General features: G+C 40.2%; 1 protein-coding gene across 1 annotated transcript in view; it reads left to right on the top strand.

The window, feature by feature from the left end:
• Positions 1-16,764, top strand: part of Psmd1 (proteasome 26S subunit, non-ATPase 1) — a 104,063-nt gene that overhangs the window by 20,152 nt on the left and 67,147 nt on the right. The window contains exons 8-16 of the mRNA XM_090355020.1: positions 9-69; positions 2,179-2,307; positions 4,349-4,437; positions 5,366-5,444; positions 6,336-6,509; positions 8,674-8,785; positions 9,939-10,135; positions 14,199-14,294; positions 16,293-16,357. Coding sequence (XP_090211146.1) covers positions 9-69; positions 2,179-2,307; positions 4,349-4,437; positions 5,366-5,444; positions 6,336-6,509; positions 8,674-8,785; positions 9,939-10,135; positions 14,199-14,294; positions 16,293-16,357 — 1,002 coding nt within the window. The remainder of the gene's footprint in view (positions 1-8; positions 70-2,178; positions 2,308-4,348; positions 4,438-5,365; positions 5,445-6,335; positions 6,510-8,673; positions 8,786-9,938; positions 10,136-14,198; positions 14,295-16,292; positions 16,358-16,764) is intronic.

Raw genomic sequence — 16,764 nt, forward strand, 5'->3', positions numbered from 1 at the left:
CATTTTAGTGAGTCAATGGAAACAGAAGAAAAGACAGGCAGTGCACTGGTAGGAAAGACACCAGAAGTGGTGAGTGTACTTTTGAAGTTGACACTGCTATTTAATAGTTATTCCTGTGGTACATCATAATCACCTGCTTTTTTTTTCTTTTTTTTGGTGGGGGAGGGCAGTGCTGGGCTTTGAACTCAGAACCTCATTCATTCATCTTGCTAAGCCAGCTCTCTACCACTTGAGTTTCCTACCTTTTTGAAGTTACTGTTAAATAAAACTCAGAAGGAAGGTCATTTTATAAAAATAGGTTGCTTAGGGCTGAGTACTAGTGTCTCAGGAGGCTAAAATCTGAGGATTGAAGTTCAAAGTTAGCCTGAAAAGAAAAGTCTGTGAGACTCTTAAGTCCAATAAATAGTAAAAAGCCAGAAGTGCAGTGAGAATTCAAATAGTGGAATGCCAGCCTTGAGTGAAGCACTCAGGCTTTGAGTTCAAGCCCCACTAAATTAAAAAAATTAATTCCAAATAGCACTTTAAAGTAATAAAAATCTTGAGTTTTTACCTCAGAACGATCTCTGCTTAGAAAAGCTTCAATTACCTTTCACAAAGTGCGCATAAAACATGACATTTACAAATTATATCTTACTAGTGGTTCTGTGGCTTAAGAGGTCTAGAATGGAATGCTCAGGGACAGCACCCAGGCACAGAGTTCAAGCCTCACAACTGACAAAAAACAAAACAAAAAAAGTATATCTTATCATGTAAGAGGCAGGTTAGTTGTGTTTATGATGTATAAAAGAGGAGGAGAGGGGCTGGGAGTGGCCTAGTGGTTAAAGTGGTTGCCTAGCATGCACGAAGACCCGGGTTTGATTCCTCGGTACCACATACATAGAAAAAAGCCGGAAGTGGTGCTGAGGCTCCAGTGGTACAGCTCTAGCTTTGAGAAAGTCCAAGGACGGTGCTCAGGCCCTGAGCTCAAGCCTAGGCCTGGCAAAAAAAAAAGAGGAGGAGTAGCAACAGTCATGGATTGAATGTCATGTTTTCTCTGTCACGACTTTTGGATGTATAAAGTTGAGCTGTTCTTCTGGGTAGAGAGTTGTCTTGGTGTTTAGTTGTTCATAAGATTATGTATACATGTTGGTTTAAGATATTTTTGGTTTTCTGAATCATAACTAGGGAATTTTTCACCTAAAGTACAAGTTTAGTATAGAAGTGTCTGTCTAGCAAGTACAAGGGAGGCCCAATATTGCCAAAGCAAAGTGTAAGTTTATTGTATATAAAGTAATTTTTGTTTTCTTTTCTCTTTCTTTTTCTTTTTTCTCCTTTCTTTTTTTTTTTTTTTTTTTTTTTTTTTTGTTGTTGTTGTTGTTGGTTGTGGGGCTTGAATTCTGGTCCTGGGCACTGTCCCTGAGCTCTTTAGCTCAAGGACAATACTCTACTCTATCACTTGAGCTACAGTGCCAGTTCTAGTTTTCTGGTGGTTAATTGGAGATAAGAATCTCACAGACTTTTTATGCCTGAGCTGGCTTTGAGCTATGATCCTCAGTTTCCTGAGTAGCTATGATTACAGGCATGAGCCACTGGCGCCCAGTAGTAATTTTTCGTTTGTTTATTGCTGAGGATCTCAACCAGGGGGACCATAAGCTTGTTAGGCAAGTATGTAACAACTGAGCAAATTTCCCAACTCATCCTACCTTTTAAAAATACTAAACTATTTTATTTTGAGAACTAGCTTTGAATGAATTGTATTTGTCTATAGACTGGTAACATATCTGCAGTATCTAATAAAAGAAGTAAGTAACATTTTCTTCTTTCTTTCAAATAATGATTGAGTTTTCTAGATTCTACCATTAAAATTTTAGAGTGTGTATGTATGTTTTTGTTTTTTTTTTTTTGCCAGTCCTGGGCTTGAGCTCAGAGCCTGAGCCCTGTCCTTGGACTTTCTCAAGGCTAGAGCTCTACCACTTGAGCCTCAGCACCACTTCTGGCTTTTTTCTATGTATGTGGTACCAAGGAATCGAACCCGGGTCTTCATGCATGCTAGGCAAGCACTTTAACCACTAGGCCAAACTCCCGGCCCCTGTATGTATGTTTATATATATTTACAGTTTTAATTAATTTAGGGCTTATGGAATAAAGATGGCTTAGTGAATCCCAGTAATATATGAATTTTGATTCTTGTTTTGACAGAGTCCAGAGCCCAAGGACCAGACTTTGAAAATGATTAAAATTTTAAGTGGTGAAATGGCTATTGAGTTACATTTACAGTTCCTAATAAGAAATAACAACACAGACCTCATGATTCTAAAAAACACAAAGGTAGGAAATTCATTCATAATGGAGATTTGTCTGTTTGTTTCTTTTGTTGTTGTTGTTGGTTGTCGGGTTTGAATTCACAACTTGGATGCTATCCCTAAGCTTTTTTGTGCAAAGCTCTAGCACTCTACCACTTAGAGCCACAGCACCATTTCTAGTTTTCTGGTGGTTAATTGGAGGTAAGAGTTTTACACACTGTCCTGCCTTGGCTGCTTTGAACCACAATCCTAAGGTAATCCTAGCTTACCTAGTATCATAGATGTAAGCCACCGACATTTTCCTCCCTCCCTGCCTCCCTCTCTTCCTCTCATCCTCCCTCCCTCCTTCCCTTTCTTCTTTCTTGTTTTTTTCTTTTCTGTTTTTGTTTTTTCTTTTTGCCAGTCCTGGGGCTTGAACTCAGGGCACAGGCACTGTCCTTCAGCTTTCTCAATGGCTAGTGCTCTACACTTGAGCTACAGCACCACTTCCAGTTTTTTCTGTGTATATGGTACCGAAGAATCAAACCCAGGGCTTTGTGCATGCTAAGCAAGCACTAGGCCACGTGCCTGGGCCCACTCTTCCCTCCCTCCCTCCCTTCCCCCCTCTCTCCCCCCCCTCTCTTCTTTCTTTCTCTCTCTTTCTTCTTTCTCCTTCCTTCCTTCCTTCCTTCCTTCCCTCTTTCTTTCTTTCTTTCTTTCTTTCTTTCTTTCTTTCTTTCTTTCTTTCTTTCTTTCTTTCTTTCTTTCTTTCCTTCTTTCTTTCTCCTCCAGTCCTAGGGCTTAAACTCAGGTCCTGGACATTGTCCTTGGGCTTTCTCAAGGCTAATGCTTTATTACTTGAGCCACAGCATCACTTTCGCTTTTTCTGTATATGTAATTCTGAGGAATCAGACCTGGATCTTTGTGCATGCTAGTCATACACTCTTACAAGTAGGCTAAGCTCCTGGCCCTTACTTTCATTTCTTATTGAATACGTTTATTCCTAGTCAAAGAAATTAGTATTTAAACTTTTTATAAAAACAGTGAATAAAATAACAGTGTGGGAAGCTCAGTGGGAGAACTAGTTTTTAGCTTGTATACCCCTGGGTTCAGTCTCTAGCAACTACAATAAAAACAAAACAAACTTGAACCACAGCTCTACTTCCAGCTGTTTTTTTCTTGGTGATTAATTGGAGGTAAGAGTCTGGAGTTTGTCTGCCTGGGTCAACATCAAACCAAAATCCTCAGATCTCAGCCATCTAAATAGCTGGGAATATAGACATGAGCCACCAGCAACTTTAGCTTTCTTCTCTCTCTTCCCCTTTCCTTCCCTTCTATCCCCTTTCCCCACTCTCCTCCCCTCTGCTGCACCAAGAGAGAGGCTTGAACTCAAGGCTTCACACTTTCCGCTTTGCTTTTTCTACTCAAAGCCTATGTCTACCACTTGAGCCACACCTCTGCTCAATATCGGTATTTTGTTATTATTTATTTATTAATTTCCTTTTTTGGCACTAAAACTCAGGACCTGGGTGCTATCTCTAAGCTTTTTTGCTCAAGGTTAGTGCTCTCTCACTGGAGCTATTGACCCACTTCCAGCTTTATTGTTGATTAATTAGAGATTTAAATTCTCAAAGACTATCTGTGCTGGTTTTGAACTGTGATCCTCAAACCTCAGCCCCCTAAAGAGCTAAGATTACGGGTATGAGTCACCAGCACACAGCTAAGATCAATATATATATATACTTTTTTTTTTTTTTTGCTAGTCCTGGGCTTGAGCTCAGAGCCTGAGCACTGTCCTTAGACTTTCTCAAGCCTAGAGCTCTACCACTTGAGCCTCAGCAGCACTTCTGGCTTTTTTCTATGTATGTGATACTGAGGAATTGAACCCAGGTCTTCGTGCATGCTAAGCAAGCACTCTACCACTAGGCTAAACTCCTGGCCCTAAGATCAATATTTTAAATTTCAGATCAGTTTGTTTCTGTTCTCATTACAAAATAGGTCTCTTGAGTGGGTGCAGATATACACATACACATACATGTTATATACAAGTGCTTGGTCAATTATAAAAATACTGTTTATTTTTGTAGGATGCAGTACGGAATTCTGTATGTCACACAGCAACTGTTATAGCAAACTCTTTTATGCACTGTGGGACTACCAGTGACCAGTTTCTAAGGTAAATATGCTTAAAAGATTTCTACTTTGCTTTAAAATCATCTTTAGCTCTAACTGTATAGATATTGTTATACCTCTATGTAGAGAGCTTTCTCTGCCAGCCAGTCTGGTCCTGAATATTTGATTTTATTTTTCTAGTCCTAGTGGTTGAAATCAGAGTCCAGGCATTGTCCTTATGCTTTAATGCTCCAGGTTAACACTACCCATTTGAGCCACAGTTCCATTTATTTATGGCTTCTTGGTTGTTAATAGGAGATGAGTCTGGGTTGGGTTTGAACCACAATCCTCAGATCTTACCTTCCTAGGTAGCTAGGATTATAAGCCTGAGCCACTGCTGCCCAGCTATACATACTTTTTTTCATATTTTTACTTACTTTAATTCCTTAAGCCGGGCGTGGTGGCTCATGTCTGTAATCCTAGCTACTCAGGAGGCTGAGATCTAAAGATCAAGGTTCAAAGCCAGCCCAGGCACAGAAGGACCTGAGACTCTTATCTCCAATTAACCTCTAGAAAACAGGAAGTGGGGCTTGGCTCAAGGGTAGGGTGGTAGCCTTGAGCTGAAGAGCTCAGGAACAGTGCCCAGGTCCAGAATTCAAGCCTTATGACCAACCAAAAAAGAAAAGAAAAAAAAAAAAGATTAATTCCTTTTGTTACCTTGATAATAGGCCTTTGAAGGAAATCTATCTCTGAAAGTTTAATTTTCCTTTTATTCATATTAGAATTATATATAATGTATTTTGAGAATCTTTAAAATATTCAGAACTTAGAGCCAGGCATGATTTTGTATGGTTTTAATCCCAGTACTTGAGAGGCCTTTAAGATGAGAGGATTTAGAGTTCAAGGTGAGCCTGGACTGTGTGAATCCTGTCTCAAAAACCTTAGAACGTAAGATAGAATCAGCAGTAACAATGAGCTTTGTTTTCTTACAGAGATAACTTGGAATGGTTGGCCAGAGCCACAAACTGGGCAAAATTTACTGCTACAGCCAGTTTGGGTGTAATTCATAAGGTAATATATATTGTTCTTTGTGAATAGTGGGCACCAGAAGTAGTTTTTCTGGAATTAAGAAATAAAAGTCTATTACAATTCATTGACAGGTTTTTTTGTTTTGTTTTGTTTAGTTTTTTTGCCAGTCCTGGGCTTGAGTTCAGGGCCTGAGCACTGTCCTTGGACTTTCTCAAGGGTAGAGCTCTACCACTTGAGCCTCAGCACCACTTCCAGCTTTTTTTTTTTATGCATGTGGTACCGAAGAATCGAACCCGGGTCTTCATGCATACTAGGCAAGCACTCTACCACTAGGCCAAACTCCCGGCTGACAGGTATATTTTGTGAGCAAGAAAGATTAAAATGTGTATTTTTTTTTTAATAAAAGGTAGAAATTCTGGGGCTGGGAGTTTGGCCAAGTGGTGGAGTGCTTGCCTAGCATGTACGAAGACCTGGGTTCTATTCCGCAGTACCACATACATAGATGGTGCTGTGGTTCAAGTGATAGAGTGCTAGCCTTGAGAAAGCCCAAGGATAGTGCTCAGGCCTTGAGTGCAAGCCCTAGGACTGGCAAAAAAAAAAAAAAAAAAGTAGAAATTCTTTCCTCTCAAGACTAAGCCAGTTAACATTTTGCAAAGGGTAAATTGAAATGTTATTTGCATAGTCTAAGGTGAACTTTTGAGGAAATTATTGCAAAATAATAATAATAAATGGAAGCATTTACAATGTCTTTCTAACTCTAATGTCTCTTAAAAGCTCTCCTCATTTGAAAGAATGGGAAAAAGAGCATCCTTCACAAGTTCCCTTTCCTCAAGCAAATGGATAATCCTGGGGAAAGGCAGGAATTACAGTGATAGTATATGTGCTTTTTCTCTCCCTTTCTCTTGCTGACATCTTTGTTACTCAAATCCACAGGGTCATGAGAAGGAAGCATTGCAGTTAATGGCAACATACCTTCCAAAGGACACTTCTCCAGGATCAGCCTATCAGGAAGGTGGAGGCCTCTATGCACTGGGTCTCATTCATGCCAATCATGGTGGTGACATAATTGACTATCTGCTCAATCAGCTCAAGAATGCCAGTAATGATGTAAGTATTGAAGTAGAAAACTAACTTTCCATTACTTAATACTAGGAAATTATACTATGTCAGGCTATTTGGGAATACCCAAAATACATTGTTTTCATAGACTTTTTTTTTTTTTTTCTGTCCTGGGGTTTGAGCTAGGACCTCATGCTAGGTTGGTAGGTGTTTTTCCACTTGAGCCACCTCCCCATTCCCTTTTGTTTTCATAGTTTTTGAACAGGGTCTGACTCTGCCTCGGATATCCTGACCTCTTATTTATGCTATCTTTTTTTTAAAATACTTATTTATTTATTTTGTGGTGCTTGAAATCTGGGCCTGGGCACTGTCCCTTAGCTCTTCAGCTCAAGGCTATTGCCCTACCCCTGGGCCTGGGCCTTGTCCCTAAGCTCTTTAGTTCAAGGCCACCATCCTATCTCTTGAGCCACAGCGCCACTTCCAGCTTTCTAGTGGCTAATTGGAGATATGAGTCTCATGGACTTTAGTGCCTGGGCTGGCTACTCAGCCTCCTGCATAGCTAGGCTTACAGGCATAAGCCACCGCTTTTTTTGGGGGGGATGGGTCATGGGGCTTGCACTTTGCCTGGGCACTGTCCTTGAGCTATTCAGCTCAAGGCTACTGCCCTATCCTTGAGCCAAGCCCCAGTTCCCGTTTTCTAGAGGTTAATTGGAGATAAGAGTCTCAGGTGCTTTTGTGCCCAGGCTGGCTTTGAATCTTGATCCTCAGATATCAGCCTTTTTAGTAGCTAGGATTACGGGCCTGAGCCACCTCGGCTAAACCGAGATCTTGTATATCTTTGGTTAGGTTTATTCCTTTGTGTGTGTGTTTTTGTTTTCTGGGTTTGTTTTGAAGCTATTGAAAATGGTGTTATTTTCATAACTTCCTTCTCTTCCAGTTCTTTGTTGGCTTACAGAAAGGCTACTGGTTTTTATGGGTTAATTTTGTATCTTGCTACTTGGCCATAGTGGCCAAGTGGATTAGCTTTAGGAGTTTGGAGATAAGAATCTTTTGGGTACTTTCGGTCTGTGTAGCAGGAGCTAATTGAATTGTTTCTTCAGGGCCCTCCTGTCAGACTGAATGAACTTTATGATATTTTTGTCCTTGGATTGTTCTACTTGGGAAACATTAAAATTCCAGGGAAGGAGCATCCTTTTGGCCTGAATTGAGTCAGAGCCATAATTTGTGTAGAGCAAGGTAGTAACTTCCTAAATGACAGTTCCAAGTCTAACCAAGAGGGGAAGAATAGTCTCAAGGCAAAGTCATCAGTAAAAGGAGAGTGTGCATTCAACCCACTAACCCACTGAAGTCTCATGAAGACCAACTTTATGCTCTGACCCTATTTTCTCTTTCTTCATTACCATGTTTCATTGGAAACCTTTCTATTTTCTTTCTTAGCTTCTCCTGTATACTGTCTCCTTCTTGGCCCACAAACATGCTAGGTTTCACCCATTTCCCTTACCCCCTAAAAATCTTTTCCTAATACTTGCATCTTAGTGGTTCATTTTTCATCCTCCTTTTCACACTTAAATTTATTGGAAGAGTTATACTCCCTCTGTCTACTTTTTTTTATTTTTGCATTTTTTTTAATTGTAATTAGTAAAAGGGTTACATGATATTTGCCAGATAGAAGGTGCATTAATTCACATACATTGATACCCTTTCACATGTCTTGGTACCCATTTCCCTCCCTGTCCACTTTCTTTTATTCATTCTCTTTCTCTGCTTATAATTTATATGGATAAGCACTGATCTGCTGAAACTGAAATTGAGATTATCACTGGATTTTGTGTTCTTAGATCTTTCATTGTTATCATCATGCCAACATGTACAAAGTTAATATCAAAGTAAATTTTAAAATAAGAATTAAAGCTTAGTGCCAGGCGCAGTGGCTCACACTTGTAATCCTAGCTACTCAGGACGCTGAGATCTGAGAATCGAGGTTCAAAGCCGGCCTGGGCACTGAAGTCCGTGAGACTCTTCTTTCCAGTTAACCACTAGAAAGCCAGAAATGCCACTGTGACTCAAGGGGTAGGGCAGTAGCCTTGAGCTGAAGAGCTCAGGAACAGCACCCAGGCCCAGAGTTCAAGCCCCATACAGATGAAAAATAAAAAAATAAAGCTTATTTTAAGCACTGTATACAAAATCATTGGAGCCAATGTTTTCTCCTTAGATTGTTCGACACGGAGGCAGTCTGGGCCTTGGTTTGGCTGCCATGGGAACTGCTCGCCAGGATGTCTATGATTTGCTTAAAACAAACCTTTACCAGGATGATGCTGTGACAGGTACTTCCAAAGAATAAACATTAGGATTCATTAATGTAATTGTTGAAATATTTTAGTCACCTCTTGAAAGTATAATGGGTCATTTACTTGAAGGAATGGATTTTGCCCCATTTGGCAGATTTATCACATTTTGTGATATATTTCCAAAATATATCCTGTATATAGGAGCTGACTTTTGCAGAAGTTATGAATTATCTATTTGTACCATGAGGCTACTCTGTGGTGGTTGGTGATAATGTAGGAAAATGGTGCCATAATATCTCCTTTGAAGTTACTGTAGGTTTTAATGGTGCATTTCATCAAGATTGTTTTAAAACAGCTGTGAATGTATTTGTATACAATATCTTCCTTTTGGTCACATGGTTTGAAAAAATGCTATCAGAAATGAGTGGATATTTTGATAAATGATATAAATCAAGTAGGTATGTTTTTGTTTTTTGAACAATCTTTTCCCAGCCAAGCATGGTGGCTCACACCTGTAATCCTAGCTACTCAGGAGGCTGAGATCTGAGGATCGAGATTCAAAGCCAGCCTGGGCACTAAAGTCATGAGACTCTTCTCTCCAGTTAACCACTAGAAAGCCAGAAGTGCCACTGTGACTCAAGGGGTAGGGCAGTAGTCTTGAGCTGAAGAGCTTAGGGGCCAACCAAAAAAAAGAAAAGAAAAGAAGTCTTTTCCCCCCTTTAAAAAATTTGGGTTTGCCCTTAGCCTAATTTTAATTATGTTCTAAAATCTAAGTGATAATATAGAGATTCCCTTCTTAAATACTTGTTTGTTAAACATGTCATTTGAAATATGATATAAAAATCAATGTTAATAAATTATTTAATAAAAAAAATTGGGGTTTGAACTCAGGGCCTCACTTTGGTTAGGAAATACTCTACTGCGAGCCACATCTGTATTCCTTTTTTGCTTCGGTGAGTTTTCACGTAGGCCCTTATTTCCTTCTCCCTTGCACGTCTGAACCACAATCTGACTATACTTCCACAAAGCTAGGATGACAGATGCATGTTGAGAAGGAGTTTTATAGACGTTTTTGCCCAGGCTAGTCTCAAATCACAGCTAGGCTTATTGGTGTGAGCCCCTGGTACTCATTGGATATTTTCATTGACTTTGTAAACATAATACTTATTCTTAATTTTTTACTCCCTAGGAGAAGCAGCTGGTCTGGCTTTAGGTTTGGTTATGTTGGGCTCTAAAAATGCCCAGGCCATTGAAGACATGGTTGGTTATGCACAAGAAACTCAACATGAGAAGATTCTGCGTGGTCTTGCAGTTGGCATTGCTTTAGTGATGTATGGAAGAATGGAAGAGGCTGATGCGCTCATCGAATCCCTCTGTCGTGATAAGGTAAAGCTCCACTATCTTCTCTGTCACATTCTGCACTCTGGTTCTCTAGAAAATTATCTTTGAGCCAGGCACTAGTTACTTACACCTGTGATCCTAGCTACTCGGGAGGTTGAGAATTAAGGATCACAGTTCAAAGGCAGCCTGGGCATGAAAGTCCATGAGAGTCTTACCTCCAGTTAACCACCAGAAAATGAAATGGTGCTATGGGCTTAAGGGGCAGAATGATAACCTTGAGCTGAAGATCTCAGGGACAGTGTCCAGATCCAGAGTTCAAGCCGATGACTGACCAAAAGAAAAGAAAAAAATGTCTCTGTTCCCCTCAGAAAACCTAGTATATTTGTTCATCAAACTTCTTGCAAGGCATATAATTTGCAAGAAAATTTAAGAAGGAAAATCACTGATTAGCAGAGGTAAATGCAAGTAGTAATTTAAAGATCTTCAATTTTACCATGGCTATAAGTCAGTGAAAATTCAGATAAACAGATCCAGAAAAGTTTTTTTTTTGGTCAGTCATGGGGCTTGAACTCTGGGGCCTGGGCACTGTCCCTGAGCTCCTCAGCTCAAGGCTACTGCCCTACCCCTGGGCCTGGGTGTTGTCCCTAGGCTCTTCAACTCAAGGCTACTGCCCTACTCCTTGAGCCATAATGCCACTTTCGTTTTTCTAGTGGTTAATTGGAGATAAGAGTCTCATGGACTTTAGTGTCCCGGCTGACTTTGAACTATTTTGAACTGGGATCCTCAGATCTCAGCCTCATGAGTAGCTAGGATTATAGGCACGAACCATTGTGCCGGGCTCCAGAAAAGTTCTTTAAGAATTTGCAAGTTATGCCAGGAGTATAGCCTAGTGGTAGAGTACTTGCCTAGCATGCACAAAGCCTTGGGTTCAATTCCTCAGTACCACATGCATAGAAAAATCTAGAAATGGTGTTGTGGCTCAAGTGGTAGACCATTAGTCTTGAGAAAGCCCAAGGATAGTGCTCAGGTCCTGAGTTCAAGTCCCAGGACTGTCAAAAGAAAAAAGACAAGTTAATTTTGAAAAGGTTGTTTGTTTTTTGAATGGCCACAGTTGGCTCATGCCTGCAATCCTAGCTACTTAGGAGGCAGACATTAGAGAATCGTGGTTGAAGACCAACCTAAGCAAAAAGTTCATCTCAGCTAATAAAAATCTGGATGCAGTATATGTACCTATCATCCTACAGTGTGAGAAGCATAAATAGGAGTATGGCAGTCCTAGCAGCCCCAGACGTAAATGTGAGTCCCTGTACTAGAATTGTCTAAATTAAGAAGAGTACCATTTTCATAAAATATAGTACAAAGTTTATTGCTTCATGTTCTTTCATCAGAAAATGGTGATAGCTCTATAATTAATTACTTGTAATTTTTTTTTTTTTTTTTTTGCCAGTCCTGGGCTTGAGCTCAGGGCCTGAGCACTGTCCTTGGACTTTCTCAAGGCTAGAGCTCTACCACTTGAGCCTCAGCACCACTTCCGGCTTTTTTCTATGTATGTGGTACCGAGGAATCGAACCTGGGTCTTCATGCATGCTAGGCAAGCACTTTAACCACTAGGCCAAACTCCCGGCCCCTGTATTTTTTTTTTTTTTTTGTTATCTTTTATTTTTACTTTTTTTCAAGTTTTTTTTGTGCTGGTCCTTGGGCTTGAACTCAGGCTAAGGCACTGTCCCTGAATTTTTTTGCTCAAGACTAACACTCTACCACTTGAGCCACAGCTACAGCTCTTCTTTCTGTTGTCTTTTGTGGGGGAGGGGGTGGTTAGTTGAAGATAAAGACTCCCATGTACTTTCCTGATTGAGGTAGCTTCAAACCGTGACCTTCAGATCTCAGACTCTTAAGTAGCTAGGATAACAGGTATCAGCTTGTTTTATTAGTACAGTGGTATTATATATGATAGGTAGTCAGTTTGTAAGTTGTACAAGTCACTAAAAGTGACAAATATGAACTATTTCCACAATTCATTGATAAAGGTACTAATTTAATATCAAATTCCATATTTCTCTGTAGTTAGATAATAAGGCAAAAAGATTAGCTAAAATATAGAATAATGAGAAGCCAGCTTCTTTATTGTTTGTCTTAAAAATGGAAGTGCTGGGCCAGGAGTTTGGCCTAGTGGGAAAAGTACTTGCCTAGTATGCACGAGGATCAGGTTTAATTCCTTATCACATACGTAGAAAAAGCAGGAAGTGGTGCTGTACCTCAAGTGGTAGAGAACTAGCCTTGAGGAAAGCCCACGGACAGTGTTCAGGCTCTGAGTTCAAGCCCCAGGAGTGGCAAAAAATAAATAAATTAATTAAAAAAAAATATATATATATATATATTGCTACCATGTAGCTGTGGTGTTGACTGTTTGAGTGTATATTTCTTTAAAATATATAGGATGGAAGTACTAAACATAAAATTGGGGATTAAGAACAAGTGAGTATATATTTCCTAGAAATGCATAGGATGGAAGTGCTACCCATACAATTGGAAATTAAGAACAAGTCACAGACGGAAGTTTAGCCTAGTGGTAGAGTGCTTGCTTAGCATGCATGAAGACCTGGGTTCCATTCCCCAGTACCACATACATAGAAAAAGCTGGAAGTGGTACTGTGGCTCAAGTGGCAGGCCACTAGCCTTGAGAAAGCCCAAGAACAGTGCTTGGGCCCTGAGTTCAAGCCCCAGAACTGGCAAAAACAAGTCGCCCTTTATTAGAGTTTTACTTCCTTTAGGAAACTGCCAACCATGAAAGAATTCTTGAGTTCACAGTTTCTTAAAAAATAAATATGGAAGTGGTGCTTCCGCTCAAGGGTTAGGTTGGTAGCCTTGAGCTAAAGAACTCAGGAACAACACCAGGCCCAGAGTTAAAGCCCCACAACGGGGGGGGGGGGGGGGGGGGGGCGGGGGAGTTGGGGGAAGAACCTTATAGATGCTACTATGCTACTACACCCATTATACCATAACAATTACTATTTGTTTGTATGTAAGCCTATTTGTTTTCTTGTTTCGGAGACTGGGTCTCATTTTCTGTAGGCTGAGCTCAAGTAATCCTCCTGCTTGGGCCTCCCAAGTAGCTGAGACAATAGGCGTGCTCCAGTGTGCCTATTAGCAGTTACTATTTGGATTGAGTTGAAGATTAGCTGGACAATGGTGACTCACACCTGTAATCCTAGCTACTCAGGAGGCTGAGATCTGAGGATGGTGGTTCAGAATCAGGCTGAGCATGAAAGTTTGTGAGATTCTCATCTTCAATTAGCTGCCAGAAAACTGGAAGTGGCACTGTGGCTCAAGTGGTAGGTCAGTAGGCTTGAGCTGAAGCGCTCAGGGACAGTGTCCAAGCCCAGAGTTCAAGCCCCATGATTGACCAAAAAAAAGAAAAAGTTGAAGATTAATGTTTAATTCTTTTTTTTTTGAAAGATTTTATTAGCACTGATTTTGACATATTTCAAATTCATGTTTAACAAACAAGTATTCAAGAAGGAAGTCTATATGCAATCACTGATACATAGATTTTAGAACATAATTTAAATTAAGTTGAGAGTTTGTATGTCATAGATACATACCAATCTATATAACATATTATTATGTCTATAGAGTATATATCCTATCATAGATGTTTTTTGTTTTTGTGGGTCATGGGTGTTGAACTCGGCCTGGATACTATCCCTGAGCTCTTCAGCTCAAGCCTACTGACCTACCCTTGTGCCAAGCCCCATTTCCCAATTTCCAGAGGTTAAATGGAGATAAGAGTCTCAGGTCCTTTTGTGCTCAGGCTGGCTTTGAACCTTGATCTTCAGATCTCAGCCTCCTGAGGAGGTAGGATTACAGGTGTGAGTCACCGCACCCAGCCCATCATAGATTTGTATGTCTGTGTTATATTTAGAGATATAAATGTTATATTTATAGCACTAAGACCACATCAATAACCTTGAGTACCCAAATATGTTGTCATCACTTTTGTACTGTTTGGATCTAATGTCCACATATCAAGGAGACCATGCGCCTTTTGTTCCTTTGACCCTGACTTATCTCGCTCAACATGATTTGCTCTTTAACTATCTTTTTTTAGGACCCAATTCTTCGAAGGTCTGGAATGTATACTGTAGCTATGGCTTATTGTGGCTCTGGGAACAACAAAGCTATTCGTCGCCTCCTTCATGTTGCAGTGAGTATTCTGACCTATGGGATGGAAGTTTACAGATAAAGTATCTAGGTGATATGGCACACGTGCCATATGCCCCCCATCAGTTGTCTCAGGTGCAGATTTTCATTCACTGGACACAGTAAGCCATACCAAGTACCAGAGTCACCTGGGTTTTCAGATAATGACAGAACAATGGTGTGTTAGTGTGATAGAAGTCTACAGAACCATGCAGTGTAATTTCTCAACTACACTCCCAGGAAATGTCCTCATAAAGCTACGTGAGATGTATCGTCTTAGGATAGGGAAGTTTAAAGAACAAGAAGAAACAAACCACTTTTTTCTAGCCCCTAAAGTTAATGTTCAAGTACCCTATGGCACATCAGTAAGGTAAGACACACTGCTCAGGAAAGCCAGTCCCCATGTTTCATAGTAGGCTTTTCCATGGTCCTTTCAATTTGATTGTAGTTTATCAAGAATAAATATTTGTAGCAGGGTGCTGGTGGCTCACTCCTATAATACTAAATATTAAGATTGCTGAAATACAGAGGATTGTGGTTCAAAGCCAGCCTATGCAGAAAAATCTGTCAGATTCCATCTCCAAAATAACTAGTAAAAAGCAAAACTGAAGACATGGCTTACAGGAGCAAGCAAACTAAATGACCATGAGTTCAAGTCCCAGTATTGCTACCAAACAAAAGAATAAATAATATTGTCTAGTCACACAGTGGACCTTCCACATATGTGTTTTCTTTTCTTTTTTTTTTTTTTTGCCAGTCCTGGGCTTGAGCTCAGGGCCTGAGCACTGTCCTTGGACTTTCTCAAGGCTAGAGCTCTACCACTTGAGCCTCAGCACCACTTCCGGCTTTTTTCTATGTATGTGGAACCGAGGAATTGAACCCAGGTCTTTGTGCATGCTAGGCAAGCACTTTAACCACTAGGCCAAACTCCCGGCCTCCTAGGCAAGCACTTTAACCACTAGGCCAAACTCCCTGCCGTGCATATGTGTTTTCTTTCTTTCTTTCCTTTTTTTTTTCTTTGATCGGTCATGGGGTTTGAACTCTGGGCCTGGACTCTGTCTCTGAGCTCTTCAGCTCAAGGCTACCACCCTACCCCTGGACCTGAGCATTGTCCTTGAGCTCCTTCAGCTCAGGGCTACCGCCCTACCCCTTGAGCCACAGAGCCACTTCCAGTTTTCTGATGGTTAATTGGAGGTAAGAGTCTCATGATCTTTATTTCCTGGGCTGGCTTTGAACTGCGATACTCAGATCTCAGCCTCCTGAGTAGCTATGATTATAGGCATGAGCCACCGTGCCCAGTCACATATGTCTTAATAGTGGGCTTCTGTTATCATGCTAAGAAAAGGTAAGCCCAGGGGCATCCTCATGAAGAAGTCTTTAGCAGTATTGTTGATTCCTTCTTTTCAGAGATGCTCACATTCCATAATATGCATTAGTAATTATCCTTTCATAGTACAGTATGTACCATGTTCTAAATGTATTTTGCTTGCAAAAATAGCATTTAGGAATGCAGCTAAAATGTCTTCAGAAGTTGCTCTGAATCTTCAACTTGACCAGACTGTTAAAAGCTTCTTAGCATTGAAATGGAATTCTTTTCTTTTTTTTTCTTTTGCCAGTCCTGTGTCTTGAACTCAGGGCTTGAGCACTGCCCTTAGGTTTTTTTCTCAAGGGTAGAGCTCTACCACTTGAGCCACAGCACCACTTCTGGCTTTTTTGTATGTTTGTGGTACCAAGGAATCGAACCCAGATGAAATGGAATTCTTACATGAGGCTCCCCTTCCCCCAAATTGGGGAAAGCCTAAAATAAACAAATATTTTATTCAGAAAGTTTTCATTTATAGTATGCTGCTTTAGCATAATGTTTGATAAACATGGTGAGGGGAAGGACATCATAATGGAGAAGTACAAATGAGGTCTGATTCACATTAGAATGATTCAGGCTGGGAATTTAGCCTAGTACAGAATGCATGATATGACATAATCGCCATTGCCTTTGCCCTAGGTCAGTGATGTCAACGACGATGTCAGGAGGGCAGCAGTGGAATCACTTGGGTTCATTCTGTTCAGGTAATAATTTCTAACTTCTAGTACTGTTCTTTTTTTTTCCCCCCTCTAGTCACCCAAACAGCAACTAAATATCTGAGGAATGTAGATTACTTGCAAGAAACATTAACAGTCTGAGTTGTTTATCTTGGGTTTGGGAGTTATTTGAGAAGTAAAACAACTCAAATTATTTCTATCCATTTTTCCTAGTACCCAGCTTAATTTTTAAATTGCAAATAATACCTCCATTACTTATTCTCTTGTGTATATGAATAATTTAATTACATTATATATTACACTTTTTTTTTTAATTCCAAAGGCTCCAATGAAATTAAAAGGTAATAAGCTTTGTCTGTAGGGAAAAACATTAAGATTCTGAAGATTAATAAAGCTTATTTTGGCTTGCAGTTGTTCAGATGCTCCTTCCTGGA

This window comes from Megascapheus bottae, chromosome 21 (genome assembly GCF_031878675.1).
Source record: "Megascapheus bottae isolate mThoBot1 chromosome 21, mThoBot2.hap1, whole genome shotgun sequence".
NCBI classification, from domain to species: Eukaryota; Metazoa; Chordata; class Mammalia; order Rodentia; family Geomyidae; genus Megascapheus; species Megascapheus bottae.